At 59.7% G+C, this 17563-nt stretch overlaps 1 protein-coding gene across 1 annotated transcript in view; it reads right to left on the bottom strand.

Moving 5' to 3' along the window:
* MCM2 (minichromosome maintenance complex component 2) overlaps positions 1-17563 on the bottom strand; it is a 17874-nt gene continuing 311 nt past the window's right edge. The window contains exons 2-17 of the mRNA XM_007465297.1: positions 17311-17398; positions 16775-17010; positions 13081-13256; positions 12745-13005; positions 11530-11749; positions 11179-11386; positions 9491-9625; positions 8995-9186; positions 4599-4692; positions 3564-3814; positions 3307-3433; positions 2689-2801; positions 1712-1957; positions 722-904; positions 443-598; positions 1-111 (exon numbers count right to left, since the gene is read on the bottom strand). Of these exons, the coding sequence (XP_007465359.1) occupies positions 1-111; positions 443-598; positions 722-904; positions 1712-1957; positions 2689-2801; positions 3307-3433; positions 3564-3814; positions 4599-4692; positions 8995-9186; positions 9491-9625; positions 11179-11386; positions 11530-11749; positions 12745-13005; positions 13081-13256; positions 16775-17010; positions 17311-17398 (2797 nt within the window). The remainder of the gene's footprint in view (positions 112-442; positions 599-721; positions 905-1711; positions 1958-2688; positions 2802-3306; positions 3434-3563; positions 3815-4598; positions 4693-8994; positions 9187-9490; positions 9626-11178; positions 11387-11529; positions 11750-12744; positions 13006-13080; positions 13257-16774; positions 17011-17310; positions 17399-17563) is intronic.

Here is a 17563-nt window from a genome sequence, read left to right as displayed (position 1 = left end):
TCAGAACTGCTGAAGGATCATCTTGCGTTTCAGGTCGTGGGTGAACTTGTTGGTCCTGAAGAGCTCACTGTCGTAAAAGGCAGACAGGCTGTGGATGTTGATCTGACGAGCCTGAAAACGGGACGTCCAGTGAGCCGTGCGGACGCGTGGGCAGGTCCCGAGCCCGAGGCCCCAGCACGCGTTCAAGGCCGGACCAGGGGAGGCAGGCAGGCGGGGCCTCTGTCCCCATCACAGGGAAGAGCGAACCGCTGTGAGGCCGAGGGAGGGTCTGCAGCTGGACACGGGGCTTGAAATTTGAGCCCGGACAACGGCCGTGAACTCGGACAGGCTGCGTGGTTGCCCGGCCCGGCGCGTCAGCAGGACGGATGACAGTAATGGGACGATAGTGGGACACGTGCGTTGTGACGGCCCGGGCAAACCCCGCCCCTGGCCACACCCGTACCTTGTCCACCAAGTCCTTCTCGGGCACCTCGATCGTGTCCTGCTGGGCCCCGAAGCGGTTGCGCTGATACGTCACCTGCTCGGCCACCAGCTGCTTCAGGATGAAGAGCAGCAGCTCATTGTTGTCCCGGCGGAACGACAGGTAGCGGGCAAAAGTCTACGGCGAGAGCGGAGGTGACCCTGCTGCCAGGCCCCCCCAGGCCAGCTGCTCCTGGCAGCAGAGGCAGGTTGGACTCGCGCGGCCCAGGCCCCGCCCCCCCGGCCCAGGCCCCGCCCCCACCTTCCGCATGCTGCGCATGACGCTGAACTTCTGCGTGTCCACGAAGCTCTCGAGCATCACGCGGATGGCCATGTTGACGTCATCCTCCATCACGTAGTCCCGCAGGTGGATGCGCGCGTGGGCCTCAGCCATGCGGATCATGGATTCGATGTGACGCACCGTGATGGGGATGCTGCCCGTGGCCTGGAGGAACGGCCGCGTCAGGTCTCCCGGCGGGACAACCAGCACGTGGCGTACGGGCAGAGCTAGTGTCGCCGCGAGGCCCAGCTGAACCCCCTGCAGGGCGGCGCCCACCGGAGCCAGGCGCGCCCAAGCTTCCTCTGGTTCCCAAAGCGCGAAGGCTCGTGGCTGCCACCGCCAGCCCAGCACGTGTGCTCCTGGCAGCTCCCGGGCTCCCGGAGTCTACACGCCTGTGGGCGGCTGTATTTGCTACTGTCAGGTGCCAGGGGCCGCGTGACGCAGGGCAGCATCAGGGAGAAATCAAAGCTGTGTTTCTGTGAAGCCCAAGCGAGGCTCCGAAAAGGCCCGATTAAGTGAGAAGGTGTCTGTGAAGCCCAAAAGCTAAGGCTCTGAAAAGACCCAATTAAGTGAGAAGGTGTTAGGACGGAGGGAAAGGGGAGGAGGGGTGGCCATCGTGCTTAGGTAGGCGAGAGGGAGCAACCTGCAAGAATTCTGCAGTCCACCTGCTTGCAAGCTGCCTTTAAATTCTCTCCCCACCACGAGTGAACGAAAACTAGCTCAGGCGCATGCTCATTCGGGTGAGATTTTTGCAAAGTCATTGGAACTAAATCAACGGCCCAAGAACAAAGACCTCAGCTATACCCTGAGACAGACAGATGCACATATGTTTAAGTTCTGTCTCAACAAAACAGTTAAGGCGAGTAAGTATCATGTCTTTAAGGCCTTCCTGCTGCTCCAGTGCTCCTGGACCCACTGAGCACACAGATAAGGCTCTGCCGTGCGCCCCCCTCTGCCCCACTCGGCCCTCACCATGGATTCCTTCCTCAGGTCACTGTACATCTTGGCCACCTTGTCCTGGTCCATCTGGTTGAGCTTCGGGTGGACCTTCTCCTTGGCGTAGATGATGTATTTCTTCAGGACCTCCTGCGGCAGGGGCTCCACGCCATATGTGTTGGGCATAGGGGGCTCCGGGGCGCCCCCCAGGCCCCCATCCTCCTTGTTGCTGGGGTGATGTCTGATGTGGCTGCCGACCACGAAACGGGCCAGCATCTCATCCTGAGACAAGACGGAGAGGACGAGAGCGGGCTGAGCCTGGCGCCTGGCTTGGAGCAGGTCAGCTCGCTGAAGACGCTCTGTAACGACACGTGTCCCCCACCTGCTATGGGCCGGGGCGCACCCCCCCAGTGACGGCAGAGGAGACAGAGTTCACACTATAGGAAGAAGAGAAGCACGTGGTGGGATGGAGGCCGGAGGACAGCCTCCAGCTGAGGCCACCAGAGCCCCAGTCACGACATCTGGGAGCAGAGAACAGAGCACAAGTGAAGCCCGAGAAGGTGAGGGGGTGTGGATGAGAGGAAGGGGCAGGGGGAGAGACCTCTCGGGGACGGTGGACTCCCTGCCAGCGAGATGGGATGGGAGGCCGAGAGCAGGTCTGTAAGGAGAGGCAGGTCCGCCCGTGCCCCCAAAGATGGCTGGCCTCTGACAGGGGAAGCCGGGGGCCCAGCACCAAGGCTGCAGTGCATCGGGCCAGAGGAGGGAAGCTGGGACGAGGTTCATAGCAGCGAGAAGTGAGGAGACTCGGGAGCTGGTGGCAGAGCGTGGGCGATGCTGGGTGGGTGGCCGGGGAGGGGTGGGCGAAAGAGAGAAATCAAGGAACTCTGGACTGAGAACATGTGGAAAACACACGGTCCACATGGCAGCCCTTCCCTGAGCCTGGCGAGCCACAGCCCTGGGCCGATGCCAGGTCCCCAAACTCGCTGCGCACACCCAGGGCGTGGGCTGCATACCTGGACTGGGTCCACTGTGTCCCTCACCACACACAGGACGTCAAAGCGGGAAATGATGGGCTCCGTGAGGTCCACGTTTTCCGAAAAGGTGAGCGAGGGGTCGTAGCGGCCACCTGCAGCACAAAGGCACGTCCCCGTCAGGGCTCCCACTCCCCGGGGCCCCGCTCCTCCGTGACTGTACAAGGTTCTTTCCAACCCGCGTGGCTGCAGTGACGGGAGGGGAATCAGCGGTGGAGGGACGCAGGGCCTGCTCCAGGCACCCCGGACAAGCCCGCGTGGGGCTCTCCCCACGCTGCCCCAATCAGCCCGAGGCCTCTTAGCCGCCTCCCGCAAGGAAAACCCGGGGACAAGATGGCAGGGGCGCCTGGGCTCTCTAACCACTTTGGCTGAGACCAACGGCCAGTCCCACCCTATTTAAGCGCTAGGTGCTCCTCCTGTCTCCCGAGAACACGGCTCAACGAAAGCCCGGGGGTCTCCCGTCCTCCCACCCCACCCCCAGCACGAAACGCAGGAGAGGGGCACTTGCTGCTGCTCGGTTCCTTCCTCAGACTCAGCGGCACGGGTCCCAGAGCAGGGGCCCCCGGGTCTGCTCCCCTTCTGGCCGTCGCACCCACGCACCTATGGGGTTGGCGGCAGCAATGACGGTGCAGCGGGCCTGCAGGGAGGTGACGATGCCGGCCTTGGAGATGGAGATGCTCTGCTGCTCCATTGCCTCGTGGATGCTGGTCCTGTCCTGGTCATTCATCTGCGTGGCGGGCAAACGCGGGATTCCTGCCCGACTGCGGTCTCTCAGACGAGGCCCCCGCGCTCCCCACGAACACGCGCTCCCCACCGAGGGCTCAGCCCACACGTCAGCTCTGGGCCCAGGGACCCACCTTGTCAAATTCATCGATAAGACACACTCCTCGGTCCGCCAGGACCAGGGCCCCAGCCTCCAAGGCCCACTCCCTGCTGACGGGGTGCCGCTGGACGTATGCCGTGAGGCCCACGGCCGAGGCCCCCTGGCCGGTGGTGAAGATGGCTCTGCTGGACACTTTCTCGATGTACTTGAGGAACTGAGACTTGGCCGTGCCGGGATCTCCACACAGGAGCACGTTGATGTCACCTCGCACCTTGTGCTTGCCACCTGGGGGCAGGAACGGGGCAGAGGGGGCTCAGGACAGAGCTGGATTATCCCCGATTTCCCAGACTGCTTACTGCAAACAACAAAGCAATATGCTTTGTAGAAAGGGATGTAATGCCCAGGACCAGCCACCCCACTCTGAGCACAGAACCCAGAACCACGGTGCACAAGGAGGTGCCTATGAAGACGCTGTTTGTAATGTACACACTGGAGGCCGTGCACGTGCTCTCCAGCCAGGAGGACAGCTGAATGTGGCACGATGTGAACCAGCACACGGTAACTTCAGAGCGCAAGCTCGTCATTCTCTGTGCGCCCACAGGAAACGATGCCAAAGCCATGCTGACGGGGCAGCTGGGTACATCAGAGACAGTCCCTCACACACAGACAGGGAGCACTACACTTGCAAGTAGAAACATGCCAAAGTCATGGAGTGCCGTGTTTTCCGTATCAGCACACGTGTAATCTATCTGAACAGCCACACAAAGTGCTGCCCATGTCCCCCCGACACCAACCAGGTGACCTGCAGGGAGGGACCATGATGAGACGGGGAGGCCAATGGGGGCTTCGGCCCCTCTGAGACCTCTAACGACTCAAGAAAAGGATGTAATACAAACACACGTCCGGGTTGTTACTTCCACAGTTAAATCTGTGCACAGTGGATGGTTGCGGGCTGTGCTCTCGCTGGGATGTTGAGCCACCCGCGCATGCGTCCCTCTCGCCAGACGCCGGGAACTGCTCCCACCAAGCCCCCCGCAGAGAAGGCGCCCCCCCCCCCCGCCCCACTCACCGGGGTTTTTGGGCTCGCCTCCAAACAGAGCCAGCGCCAGGCCTCGCTTGATGTCTTCGTGCCCGTAGATGGAAGGAGCAATGCTGGCAAAGATCTGGGGGCGGGGGGTGACGGGAACAGTCACCATGTGCTCCGGCCTGGAGCGCCCACGCACAGCTGTAACTCCCCCGACCCCGCGTCGAGACCCACTCCCCATCCCACCCCCAACTCCGGGCCTCGTACTTGGTTGGCTCTTCCCGAGTCACCGAACCTTAAAGCTGACCAGAACCCCGGCCTGACCCCCTTCACTTCGCCCTGTTGCAGGACCGCCCCAAGGTCACACGCAGAACAGGAGCAGGAGACGAGACCCAGGCCCGCGGGGGTGGGCTCCGACGGCATGGACGCAGAAGACCCCACCCAGGCTTGGCGGCCTGCCCGAGCCTGTGCCCTCGAATGGAAAGGAGATGACACTGCCCAGGTCACGGGGGCTGTGAGCACTACAGGAGGCGTCTACACAAGCCAGGCTCCCGCAGGACTGCAGGTACCGAGCTCAGAACACAGGGCGGCCGGGAGGTGGGTCCACCGGGAGGTGAGACGTTCACCTGGAAAGCCGTCGAGACATTTCGCCACTGCTCTGGGTGTGTGTGTGTGCGCGCGCGCGCGCGTGTGTGTGTGTGTGTGTAAAAGAGAGGAAGAGGGCTTCCCTGGTGGCGCAGTGGTTAAGAATCCACCTGCCAATGCAGGGGACGTGGGTTGGATCCCTGGTCCGGGAAGATCCCACACGCTGCGGAGCAACTAAGCCCGTGCGCCACCACTACTGAGCCTGCGCTCTAGAGCCTGTGCGCCACAACTACTGAAGCCCGTGCGCCTAGAGTCTGTGCTCCAGAACAAGAGAAGCCACCGCAATGAGAAGCCCGCGCACCACAATGAAGAGGAGCCCCCGCGCGCAGCAACGGAGACCCAACGCAGCCAAAAACTTAAAAAATAAATAAGTTTAAATAAAAAGATGAGAGACAGTCAACGCATCAGTGTGTAGACCTTACTTGGACACTGACCACAAGAAAATTTTCAAAAAACAAAGAGACCACCAGGGAACTGTAGACCCAAGTGAACATCAACCCTAGGAACTGCTAGGTATCTTCAAGTGTGACAGTGGAAGTGGGGTCAGGTTAGTAAAAAGAACCTTGAGAGACACACTGGTGTAGGTGTAGCTGCAGGTGCAAGGGCGGGTCTGAATTTGTGTCAGAGTAACAGGGGAGGGGCTTCCCTGGTGGCGCAGTGGTTGGGAGTCCGCCTGCCGGAGCGGGGGACGTGGGTTCGTGCCCCGGTCCGGGAGGATCCCGCGTGCCGTGGGACGGCTGGGCCCGTGAGCCATGGCCGCTGGGCCTGCGCGTCCGGAGCCTGTGCTCCACGGCGAGAGAGGCCACGGCAGTGAGAGGCCCGCGTACCGCAAAAAACAAACAAACAAAAACAAAAACAAAAAACAAAAACAGGGGAGGGAGCTGCACAGAGGAGCCCAGACCAGCCATGACCTCGGGGATGGGAGAAGTTGGCAAAGGACACGCAGGGTCCATGGTGTTGCCACACCATATGCCACGCTCGCGTCTCACTTCTGTGGTGACTTTTAAAACGTGGGCCAGGGTCCCCTGGAACTCATGATAACCTTGAGCTGGGTCCCCTGGAACCCGACACTCAGAAGCACCTCCCACACGTGGGAACAGCATGGGGGGGCAGAGGGCGGCCCCTGGAAGCAGGGGTGGAGGCCGGACGGCCTGGCGGGACCCTGGCTCTGCCACTTGTTAGCCACGTGACGTGGGCGTCTTACGACAACCAGGCCCCCACCGCCCCACGTCTCAGGTTACTCATCAATAACAAGACACAGACAACCCTCTGCAAATTGCTCAGTGACCAGCGAATACTCGGCGCTCCGTACACATTAACGATCCCCTTACTGAGCCCCCACCTCTGTTGGGAGAGACAGTCGCTCTGGACCTGATGCCAGGACTGCCCAGCCTGGGCTGCTCCACCCAGAGCATTTCTCGGTGCTCTTTGGGTACCAGGCACTTCGCAGGATGAGGTAATGTCTCCCTCTGGGACCAAGGGCAGCAGCCCGCTTCCTGCCTGCTGTGCTCACGGGCTCCCTGTTCCGTCCCTGCCGGCCAGAAGGGCACGGGAGCGGCCACATCACTGCCACACTGCTCGGTGCACCCGTGCTGACCCGGCTACCTTAAGTGATAGGGCAACTTAGTGCCTGGTAAGAGGTGAACCCAAACCCAGACCTGCCAGGGGCGTGACACCCACTTCCCAAGCATTATTCCATTTACCACCACGACCTCCACATCACACAGGAGGAAACAGACCACCTGCTGCTGAGGATGCCCAGGACCCGACCCCAGGCTCCTAACACTCCTAAGTCTTAGGTGCACTGCCCGCCGCCCTCAAAGACAGCCCAGCACCCACCCCCACGGCCAAAGTGAGCACAGGAATCGTCGAACGCAGGCCCCAAAGCTGTGCTCATCCTCCTGCTGGCCCTTCCCAGCGCCCCAGCTGTAACAGCCTGTAACCGTGACAGCTGGCCGCGGAGATCCCACGCCTGCTCGCTTACCTGCTTAACCTTTAGAACGACTCTGCGAGCGGGTGCGACCCCCGTCTCTGCTCACAGCCGGGGCAGCGCATCTGATCACACTGAGCACAATGCCAAACCTCAACCCTAAGTCTGGCTTCAGGCTGCGTGCGTCTCCTGTCACTTCAAAATCTCAGTTTCAGGCACAACACACATCTCTCGAATGCTTCACCCCACCAGCACCCACGAAATCCAACGCCCACAGCGGCAAGCTGGGTGGAAGCCGGAGTGATGCAGGCGGGAGAGCCTACAGCAGTGGGCAGCCGGCAGACCGGAGGGAACCCGTCTGAGGACAGCGGCCACCCAGCACACCACTCGCTCCTAAAGACACAGACCACCCGACTTGGAATATCGAAACCTGGGCGCCCACGTTTTTATGTGAAATCTCCCTATTCTTAAGGAATGATAACTCATTCAAACATTTGGAAAAACAAAAAAACAGAACCACGTACCAGTTGGGAAAAACCCGTCAGCAGGCTGCATGGGGCCCACCAGCCACCAGCCTGCAAACCTCCGGCTCCAACCGTTCCAGTGAGCCTGATCATTTCTGGATTTTCCCTGTCACCCGTCAACTTATCTCCGAAGTGGCAGAGGGTGCAGAGGGAAATCACGGCGGGCAGAGGGCAGGCGGGCGCTAGGGAATGTTCTAGAAGCACACGGAGCCCCCGCACCCGCACACGTCAGGTGTGTGTGCAGACAAGCGGACACGTGCCTGGGACTCAGAGTCCCCCGCCCCCAGAAACCGGCCCAAATGCTCTGTCGAGATTCTGAAAACATGCCCACACGAGCACTGGTTTCCCTCGGCGGGGGCGGGAGGAGGGGGGTTACCGGGGCTGTAGTAAAGGACAAGCCCCGTGAGGGCGACAACCGGGTCTCACTTCCCACCGAGAAGCCTGAACAACGCGGCCCTGGAGGGTCCCTCAGGACCCAGCACACTGGTGGAACGGCAGTGCCTGTCCTCCTGGGGCTAGGGACACCCGCCTTCCCCGTGTGCCCTCCTGGGGCTAGGGACACCCGCCTTCCCCGTGTGCCCCCAATCTCGGCAGACTAATGAAAGCGGCCAATGGGGGTGCAAGGACCTGAGATGTGCGGCAGCAGAGCAGCCAGGGAGAGAGCGGGGCGGTCGTGCGCCAACAAGAGAACAGGAAGTGGGCAGGCGAGGGGAGAGGGGCGCTGGGGGGGCGGGGGCGGGGCCACGAGCCTGAGGGGCCCCCGGGTGACCCAGGAGCCCGAGGGCCATGCGGCAGAACTTTTATCAACGGGAACTTAACGTCCTACAGCTGAGCCTGGAACAACCCGGGTTTGATCTGCGCGGATCCACTTACACGTGGACTTTCAACAGAGTCGGGGTGGGCGCCCCTCACCCCTGCACCGTCCAGGGGTCGCCAGTATTTGTAATACTGCAACGAAAACCCCCGTCTCCCCAACCTCAGCAAAACGCCTACAGTTAAAGGGAAAAGCAAACCCCCACGCTGGGGTGGTGCTATTCCCGGAGAAGTGACTGCGGACAGGGATCTGATGCCACGGGACGCCCCACCAGACAAGCTTTTCCTACTGCCCCCCACCGGTTTCCCTCCCAGTCCGAGCCCGGCACAACCTGAGGAACCCTGACCTCACCCGTGTCCTCGCGGGCAGGACACAGGCTCACGGAGGCTGCCGGACATTCTTCCCCTGGAGCACATCCCCCGCCAAGGCAAGCGGACTGAGAGGCGGCAGGGAATCAAACGCAGGGACCAGCTTCCAAGACCCGGGTACCCCGACTGCGGCAGCCCCGCCCGCCCGCCCCCCACCTGCCTTCTCCCCAATCTGCTGGTCCCTGGAGAGGCTGGTGATCTTCCTCACGTCCTCGTCAGTCAGCGCGCCCACGGCCACCTTGTTGTCCTTCTTGGCCACGTGGTTGGCTAGGATGACGGTGGCGAAGACGGGAAAGCCGTTGGCAGTGTTGAGAGCCCCATCGTAGTTGTTGTGGTAGATGCCGGTCAGCTCCTGGGGGGTACCGAGTGGTCAGGAGGGCCACCCCGGGGCCAGAAGCACGGGCCAGGCCCGCCTCCTCACTGGCTTCACCCGACCCCTCCTCCGGGTCGGTCCCTGGGTCACTGACGGGAGAGCAGTACCTCAGCAGAACCACAGCACGCTGCTCCCGAGCCCAGCACCCAGCTGGCCGTCCACCGCGAGGAGGAGCTCGGTGCTAGAGACGCGAGAGCTGACCTTGGCCCACTCCCCGGGCTACCGCCACCCGTCCCCCACCACAGCGCTCACCCCAACTTGCTGGGCCCCCCCGGCCACTCACTATCTCGTCTCCTGGCTTGCAGCTGTCCACCAGGTCCGCGAGGAGGATGGCATCCTTGGAGCGGGGCAGCCGGCCGGCCGCCACTTTGCCAGGACTCTCCTGAATTCGGATGCGCTGGTAGTTCTGGTAGATGGTCTGCGTGGGACAGACAGACGGTCAGAGGGGCCCGGCCCGAGCCGGCGAAGCCTGGGCTGCTGTCCAAGCACCGATTCTTTGTCACCTGAACTGGACCGGTGCCCTGGGGCAAAGAGGGCAGCGTTCTTCTTCCCACCAGATAGCAGGGGGGCGAGCCACTGTGACCGGCGCCACGGTGCACGGCCCCCGCTCCTGCCACCCCCCCCTCGGATGCCTCCCTCCTGCCGGAAGCCAGACCCCCGTGATAGGCCCTACAGCTGAGCCCAATGCATGCGAACACTGGAGCCAGGCTCCTCTGTGGCCCGAGCTCTCCGTGCCTGCCCCGCAGAACGGGCGTACGGACGCTGCAGCCGCAGCCGCAGCCGCAGCCACGCGGAGAGAAGGCTGTCACGTCACACGTGAAAAGCACTCAAACCAACGCCCACGAAACAAGTTACACCAAGCGTGGGCTCACTGTCGAGGTCACAAGGCAGCACCGCGCATGCAACCTGACATCCATCATCTTATCTACTGTCTAGAAAAGAGCCACAGGAAAAGGTGGTTTTAAGCACACGCTCTGCATCAAAATGCTTGCGTTCTAATCCTCTGGGCCACTTCCTGGCTGGGTGACCTCAGCCTGTTACTTCAGGGGCCAAATAGGGCCAACAAGAGCACCTGCCTCACAAGGTGTGATGAAGACCAAATAACGCACCCCCCCCCCACCACGTGGCACCTAGCAAGTGCTCCAGAAACTTCAGCGTAATTATTATTCCACTACCAGTCACTGTCCCAGGTGCCCTGCAAGCAGAGCCTGCAACTCTGCTCTCGTTCAAGTAGCTTCTCAAGAAACGTGTGTGAAGGGGGAACCTGTAAAGGGGAGGGGGACCAGCTAGATGGAGGGGGCGGGGGGACTCTGGGTAAAGGCATGGGCTCAGCTGGAGCCCAGCCCTGCAGCCGTCGTTCCCCAAGGCAAGGCACACTTGAACTTTGAAACAGGTCAGTCTTTGCCTGAGGGCTGCCAGGCTTTTCCTGGCAAGGCGGCTCCAGTTGGGGCGCTTCTCAGAATCATAGAGCAGAGAGACGTTAGCCCATCACTCATGGCAGCAAAGCAGTAGAGGGGGGTCTGAGCTCTACCGCAGCGATCGTGATGACCCCGCCACGCTTTACACTGGGAGTGGTTCACGTTCAAAGGCGGGTGTTACGTGCCCGAGGTCTTAAGGCCCAGAGGCTTCCAGCAGGGCCTCCTGAAGATGGCACAGCAGTGTCGCAGAGAGTTACAAATCAGGGGTCCCCAGCGCAAGGCCAGAGAGGCAGGTACCAGGGAGTCTGGACTGGAAAGCAGGTGCCCTGCTGAGGGGCAGCCAGGGGAGAAGCGGGCCCAGTTTCACCAGATCTTCCCACTCAAGAAAAAAAAGCCATAAACGTTGATGCTTTAAACGTCTGGTTTGTACGTACTGCCTTGAATTCTTGAGAACACCACGTGGGCTGACCACATGGGCCTGCTTGCCCCAGCGCGGGGCCAACACACACTTGCATCTTGGCTCCCGCGGCTACGGTGCCAGCCTCGCGCTCACCTCCTCCATGTTGACCTCGAAGGGGCCGGCTGACTGGCACTCAGGGCACGAGCCCGGCTTCACCTCCTGGTTCTGGGACTGGCAGAAAGGCCCCAGCACGAAGCCACACTTGTTGCAGTTGTACTTGACCATGCTGAGCTGCGGCAGGACGCCTGTGCAGCTGGTCACCACCCCGCTGGTGCGGATCAGCTGGTTCAGGTGCAGCTGCCTGCGGAGGTGAGGCGCCGTCAGAGACCAGAGGGCGGGGGCCGGACCCTCACCCACCAGTGAGGCCAGGACCCACGGGGTGGGCTTTCTCTGGCCGCGGCCACCCGCCACCCCCCACGGGTGCCCGAGCCCCCGCCGGCTCACCTGAGCGAGCGCAGCTCCTCCACCAGGGGTAGGTGGGAGATGCGCACGTGGACGCGGCTGGCGATGCGGTCATACTTGGGGTACATGGCCAGCACCACCTCCAGGGCAGCCTCGCTGAAGATCTGCAGCAGCTCTGCCGGCGCCTCGGGCAGGAAGTAGGCCAGGACGTGCTCCCTGGCGGCCAGGTCCTCGTAGTTCACCACCAGGCTCTCACGGTTCTCTGAGGTGGGCGGGGTGGGAAGAGAGGCTGAGCGCGGAGCAGGCTGGGGCAGGCCCACCTCACTGCGAGAAGGGGAGGCCAGCCCGCCGAGCCCTTGACTCGGAGCTGGAGGCGCAGCCTCGCTCCCAAGTCCGCTCAGCGTTAGCGATGGGACCCAGAGAAGTGACGGACGCTAGGTCTCAAAGCTCTGAACCTATGAAATGGGACCTAAGTCCCTGGGGGGGATACAGTGGAGCAACACATGGGGTGCCTGCCACAAACTCAGAGTGCCTGTAAGACCAGGAGGAAACCCGCGAAGAAACGTGTCGGATGTGAGACAAAAGGGAGGGGAGGGGCCGGTGGGGGACCAGGAGCCACACGCCTCCTCACGTGCTGCTTTGCTCAGAAACGTGCTGCTACACTCCGATCAAAGCAGTAATCCAGATTTCTATATAAAGTCTGCCCAACTGTAAGTCCATCAAAAACGACTTCTGGGGCTTCCCTGGTGGCGCAAGCGGTTAAGAATCCACCTGCCAATGCAGGGGACACGGGTTTGAGCCCTGGTCCGGGAAGATCCCACATGCCGCGGAGCAGCTAAGCCCATGAGCCACAACTACTGAGCCTGCACGCCACAACTACTGAAGCCCGCGCACCTAGAGCCCGTGCTCTGCAACAAGAGAAGCTACCACAATGAGAAGCCCGCGCACTGCAAGGAAGAGTAACCCCTGCTCACCGCAACTAGAGAAAGCCCGCGCGTAACGACAAAGACACGGCACGGCCAAAAAAAAAAAAAAAATTAATTAATTAATTTTAAACAAAACAAAACAAAAAAACGACTGCTGGGGTCCAGACGTACGTAGTCCCTGGACAGTGCGCTGGACCCACGATACTTTGTCTGAAAGACGGGCACCCCGGGCTCAGGCCCCGGCCCCCCACGTGCCCCGCATATCCGTCTGTCAAACCCGTCGCCACAAGGCCAGGGCGGGCGGCCTCCAGCGGGCACGGGGCAGGCGCACCTTTGCACATGTCACTGATGCGTTCCTTGAAGACGTTGTGGCCGCGGCCGTCCACGTGGGTGCGCAGGAAGTTCTTGAAGCGGTGGTGGATCTCCAGCCGCGGGCCGGCCATGCTCACCCACTCGCGCACCGAGTGGCCCTTCAGGTCCTCCAGGTTCTCGATGCTCTCGATCATCTCGTCGGCCTCGCCACCGTCCTCCGTGGCCCGCTCCACCTGCCGCCGCTTCCGGCTGCGGCGCTCCTCCTCCTCCTCGTCGCTGTCTGGGGGACGGGGGCGCGTTCAGGGCCGGCTCCCCGCACCGCCTCCCGCCTCCCCCGGGCTCCCCAAGAACGCACCGTACAGGAGCCCGCGGCGCATGCGGCCCAGGCCCCGGCCGGCCTCCCGGTCTCGCCGCCGCATGACCCGCTCGGCCGCCTCCCTCTGGCTGGCGGTCAGCTCGTCTACGTCCTCGTCGTCCGGGGCCAGCCCCTCGGGCTCGTAAACATCTATCTCCGGGATGGGGCGGTAGTCCCTGCGAGGCCCCCAGATGGAGCCCGTTAGCACCCAGACCCCAAAACAAAACCCCACCAAGAACCGGGCTCCAGAGGGCTCTGGAGCCCCGGCCAGGGCACCTGGAGAGGCTCCGAAAGGCTCCCCAACGGATCCCAAACGGAAAAGGACACAGTCTTCAAAAGGACAGACTTCCTGACACCTGCTGTGACACAGGCAAACTCTGAGGACACTGTGCTCAGTGAGACAAGCCAGTCATAGGGCAGAAATCCTGCGTGATTGGGTTTGGGGAATAAAGTCCTGGAGAGGGTGGTGACGGTCGTACGACAACGTGAGTGACGTGATGCCACTGAACTTACACTCAGAGATGGCCGAGACGGGAATCTTGTGTCATGTGCGTTCTCCCACAGTAAAAAAGGGGAGCTCTGAGCACCAGCAGGAAAGAGGAATCGGAGGACCCACAAAACCTTCAGCTGGAAGGGCCTTCAGAGAGCCAACGCAGCTCCCCCTGGGCAGGAACCCTCCTGCACTCTGGTTTCTGGCAGCCCCGCCTCGAACCCCGGACCCCAGGAGGCCCACACACATCAGCCCAACCAGCCTCTCCCGAACACATCTGTGGCTCAGTCCTTCCAGCCACAGCGAGACCTTCCACGTGACCGCCTGTCAGATATCTGAAGGACTGATGCCTCAACAAGCACCCCCACCAGGGCAAACACAGCTCCCCTCCCCGCGATTTGGGGAAGCACACATCACCCTCCATCAGAAAGATGAAGAAACCGAGGACAGGGGGCGGGGGGTGATGGGATTTCTGCCAAAGGTCACTCAACAGAGCTGGGCATCAAGGTGGCTAGCTGCTTCCAATACCACACTGGCCCCACGACGGTCCTCTTGAATTTTCCCTTTCTCAGAGGACGTGGTAATTTGGGGAACTTCTTTTTTTTTGGCCATAGACTCTGTCAAAGAACACTCTCAGATAATCCCACACTACTGACGCCAGAAACAGAACCCAGAACCAGGTATGCTTCTGGACTGATCACTTCCAAGTTCTTAAATGTCCTCAAAGAAAAGGTATCTGTCTAACTCGTTAAGAATTTCAAGTCATGGGCTTCCCTGGGGGCGCAGTGCTTAAGAATCTGCCTGCCAGTGCAGGGGACACGGGTTCAAGCCCTGGTCTGGGAAGATCCCACATGCCGCGGAGCAACTAAGCCCGTGCACCACAACTACTGAGGCTGCACTCTAGAGCCCGCGAGCCACAACTACTGAGCCCACCAACCTAGAGACCGTGCTCCGCAACAAGAGAAGCCCGCGCACCGCAACAAAGAATAGCCCCTGCTCGCCGCAACTAGAGAAAACCTGCACACAGCAACAAAGACCCAACACAGCCAAAAATAAATAAATTAAAATAAATTAAAAAAAAAAAGAATTTCAAGTCATGTGAGATGCCCTCAGTGAAATTCTAATTGCTCAATTTAAAAGAATTGGATAAATTATAGACTTCAGCAAAATTTAAAAACTGTACACCTCAAAACCCACCATTTAAAAAAAATTAAAAAGACAAGCCATAGACTGAGAAGGAAATATCTGCAAGTCTCATGTCTGATAAAAGCCTTATATCCAGAGTAAGTTTTTAAGAACTCTTACAACTCAATGATAAAAAGTCAAGTAAACAAATTATTGATAAAAAACGGGCAAAGTATCTGAAGACCAATTTTCCAAAGATACTCAAATGGCCAAGAAGCACACGAAGGGCTGCTCAACATCACTAGTCATCAGAGAAATGCAAATCAAAACCACAGTGAGATACCGCCTCCCCGCCCCATTAGGGTGCCTGTTGTCAAAAACCAGAAAATAACAGGTGTTGGTGAGAATGCGGAGAACTCAAACGACATATGCCACTTATGGGAATGTAAAATGGTGCAGCTGCTTTGGAGAAGTTTGGCAGTTCCTCAAAAAATTAACATAGAGTTATCACATGACCCAACAATTCCATTCCTAGGAACTGGACTTCCATTCCAAGAGAACTTAAAAATATATTCACATAAGAAACTCCTAGCAGCACTATTTATAATTGCTAAAAAATGCAAAGCACCCAAATGTCTACCAACTGATGAATGGGTAAACAAAACGCAGTCTGTCCATACAACGGACTACTACTCAGCCATGAAAAGGAATGATGTGCTGACGTGTGCTCCAACGTGGATGGACCCTGAAAAACACAGTAAGCCCAACAAGGCTGCACACAACGACATGTGTATTACAGACTCCACCTGCACGAAACAGCCAGCACTAGCAAATCCAAAGAAACAGAAAGTAGATTATTGGTTACCTAGGGGTGGGGAAGGGGATGGGGATTAACTACAAACAGGCACAAGGGATCTTACGGGGATGATGGAAAAAACTGGACTGTGGTGATAGGTGCACAACCCAGAAAATTTACTAAAACGCATTAAATTGTATTCCTATAAGAGATAAACCTTATATTATAAAAATTATAGCTCAGTAAGGTTGTTTTTTAAACAAGCCATAAAACCAAAATCTAACTGGGCGCATCTAGTCCTCAGATACCTCTATCCAGGCGTCCTTGCCAGGGAAGGACAGAAGACACAGAGGGGGTGGATGGAGGGTGGCCGGCCGGGGAGGCATGTCCTGCCTGCACAATCTCACAGAGCACAGCAGGGAAGCTGCTCAGGGCTGACCTGTCCAGACTCCTCATCCATCCGGACTCTGTCTGGCCTGTGCTGCACACCCAGGCTCATCACCTGGAGTGATGGAGCTTAAAGCAAAGGTCCAAACGGTCCAGAGTGCCCTGGATGCTCCCACAGGGCTCTCCCTGTGGACTGTGGGGCGGCCTGAACAGTACTCTCATACACACCAAGTTTGAAGCCCCCACGTCAGAGTAAAGAGAGCCCCAAAGCAGAATCTCCACGAGGCTCCCGGGCATTCAGATAATTCTAGTGCTAATGCATAGGCCAAATCCTGGTTGTTAACACACGGTGAGACACCAGTAGAATCTAACCTTGCTCACTCACAGAGCTTTACTCCACCATCTTGGCAATAAGCCTCCATAACCTTTACTACAATAAGCCTCCATAACCTTTACTACGTTTGTACATTTATCAGTAAGTGTGAACACAAAGTCTGCTACAGGTTAAGCACAATAACTGTGGGCTGAATTAAATCTAAATCCTGACTAATCACCCGCCCCACAGAGTTTCTCTCAAGTTGCAGCGAAACTCTTGGCTACCTGCTTCCTGTCCTTCCCAGTCGGGGTCCCTGACGTGGCCCCGGATTAGAGATGCCCTGCGTCCCCTGGGGTGTACATCTCATGGAGCTGGGGCTTACCAAGACCTTTGGGTCAACTCTAAGGTAGACACAGCAAGTTACACGGACATATGCTGTGGCTCCATGAACCTGTCTCCCCCCAGACCCTGGACCAAGATGTGCTCAAAGCAAAAAGGCTTCGATATATCTGCTTCCCCGGGACACAAAACAACAGCCCCCCAGCAGAGCTTGCTGAGAGCAGGGCCTTGAGCACCGAACCTCTCCATGCCATCTCCGAAAAGCTCCTCTCCATCCTCCTCCTCCTCCTCCTCCAGGGGCCCCTCGGTGCCGAGCAGTCCCTCCGACTCATCCTCAAAGGGAGGAAGGTCGCGGCCGGGGCTGGAGGTCAGGGCATCCGTGCGCCGCGAGCTCCGCCCAGGGCTGGAGGTCAGAGGATCGTTGCCTCTCCGCCTCGGGGCCGGGCTGGACGCCACCGTGAAGGACTCGGACGATTCCTGCAAGAGGAGATGGATTGGAGGGGGTGAGGGCCGACTCAGCTTCCTGTACGGTGGCGCCCCCACCCATAGGGTCTCCCTCTCCACGGCTGACCCTGTCCTCCCACGCTGCAAACCCCTCCCAGCCTGCACACTTTGCCCCTGCTGTTCCCTCTGCCTGGAACGCTGCCTGAGCCCAAGGCTTCTCCACGCCCGGGGCCGGCTCATTCCTCACACACACCGTGACTCAGCCGACCCCGTTTTCTCCAGGACAACCCACTGAGGCTACCTGGTTAGCTGGTTTGCCTGTTTACCGCCTACTCCTCCCCCCAGCACGCGTTCCCGCCCTTCTGGGCCCCCGGTGCACCAGGAGGTGCCAGGGGAGACGGGACACGAGAGCGGCCACAACCTAAGGGGTCGGAGACCCAGGTTGGTGGAGGGACAGTCAGCTGACGAGGCTGCGGACGAAAGCTGCACGATAAGGAGGGCCCGAGCGCGCGGACCGGACCGGGCCGGGGCCCCGGGCTGCCGGGGTGGGGCCCGCCGGCCTCGCAGACCCGCCCCACGGGGGCAC

The sequence above is a fragment of the Lipotes vexillifer genome, unplaced genomic scaffold (genome assembly GCF_000442215.2).
Source record: "Lipotes vexillifer unplaced genomic scaffold, Lipotes_vexillifer_v1.1 scaffold1115, whole genome shotgun sequence".
NCBI classification, from domain to species: domain Eukaryota; kingdom Metazoa; phylum Chordata; class Mammalia; order Artiodactyla; family Lipotidae; genus Lipotes; species Lipotes vexillifer.
The sequence above is the reverse complement of the archived record's forward strand: the minus strand, read 5'-3'. Positions and strand labels throughout refer to the sequence as shown.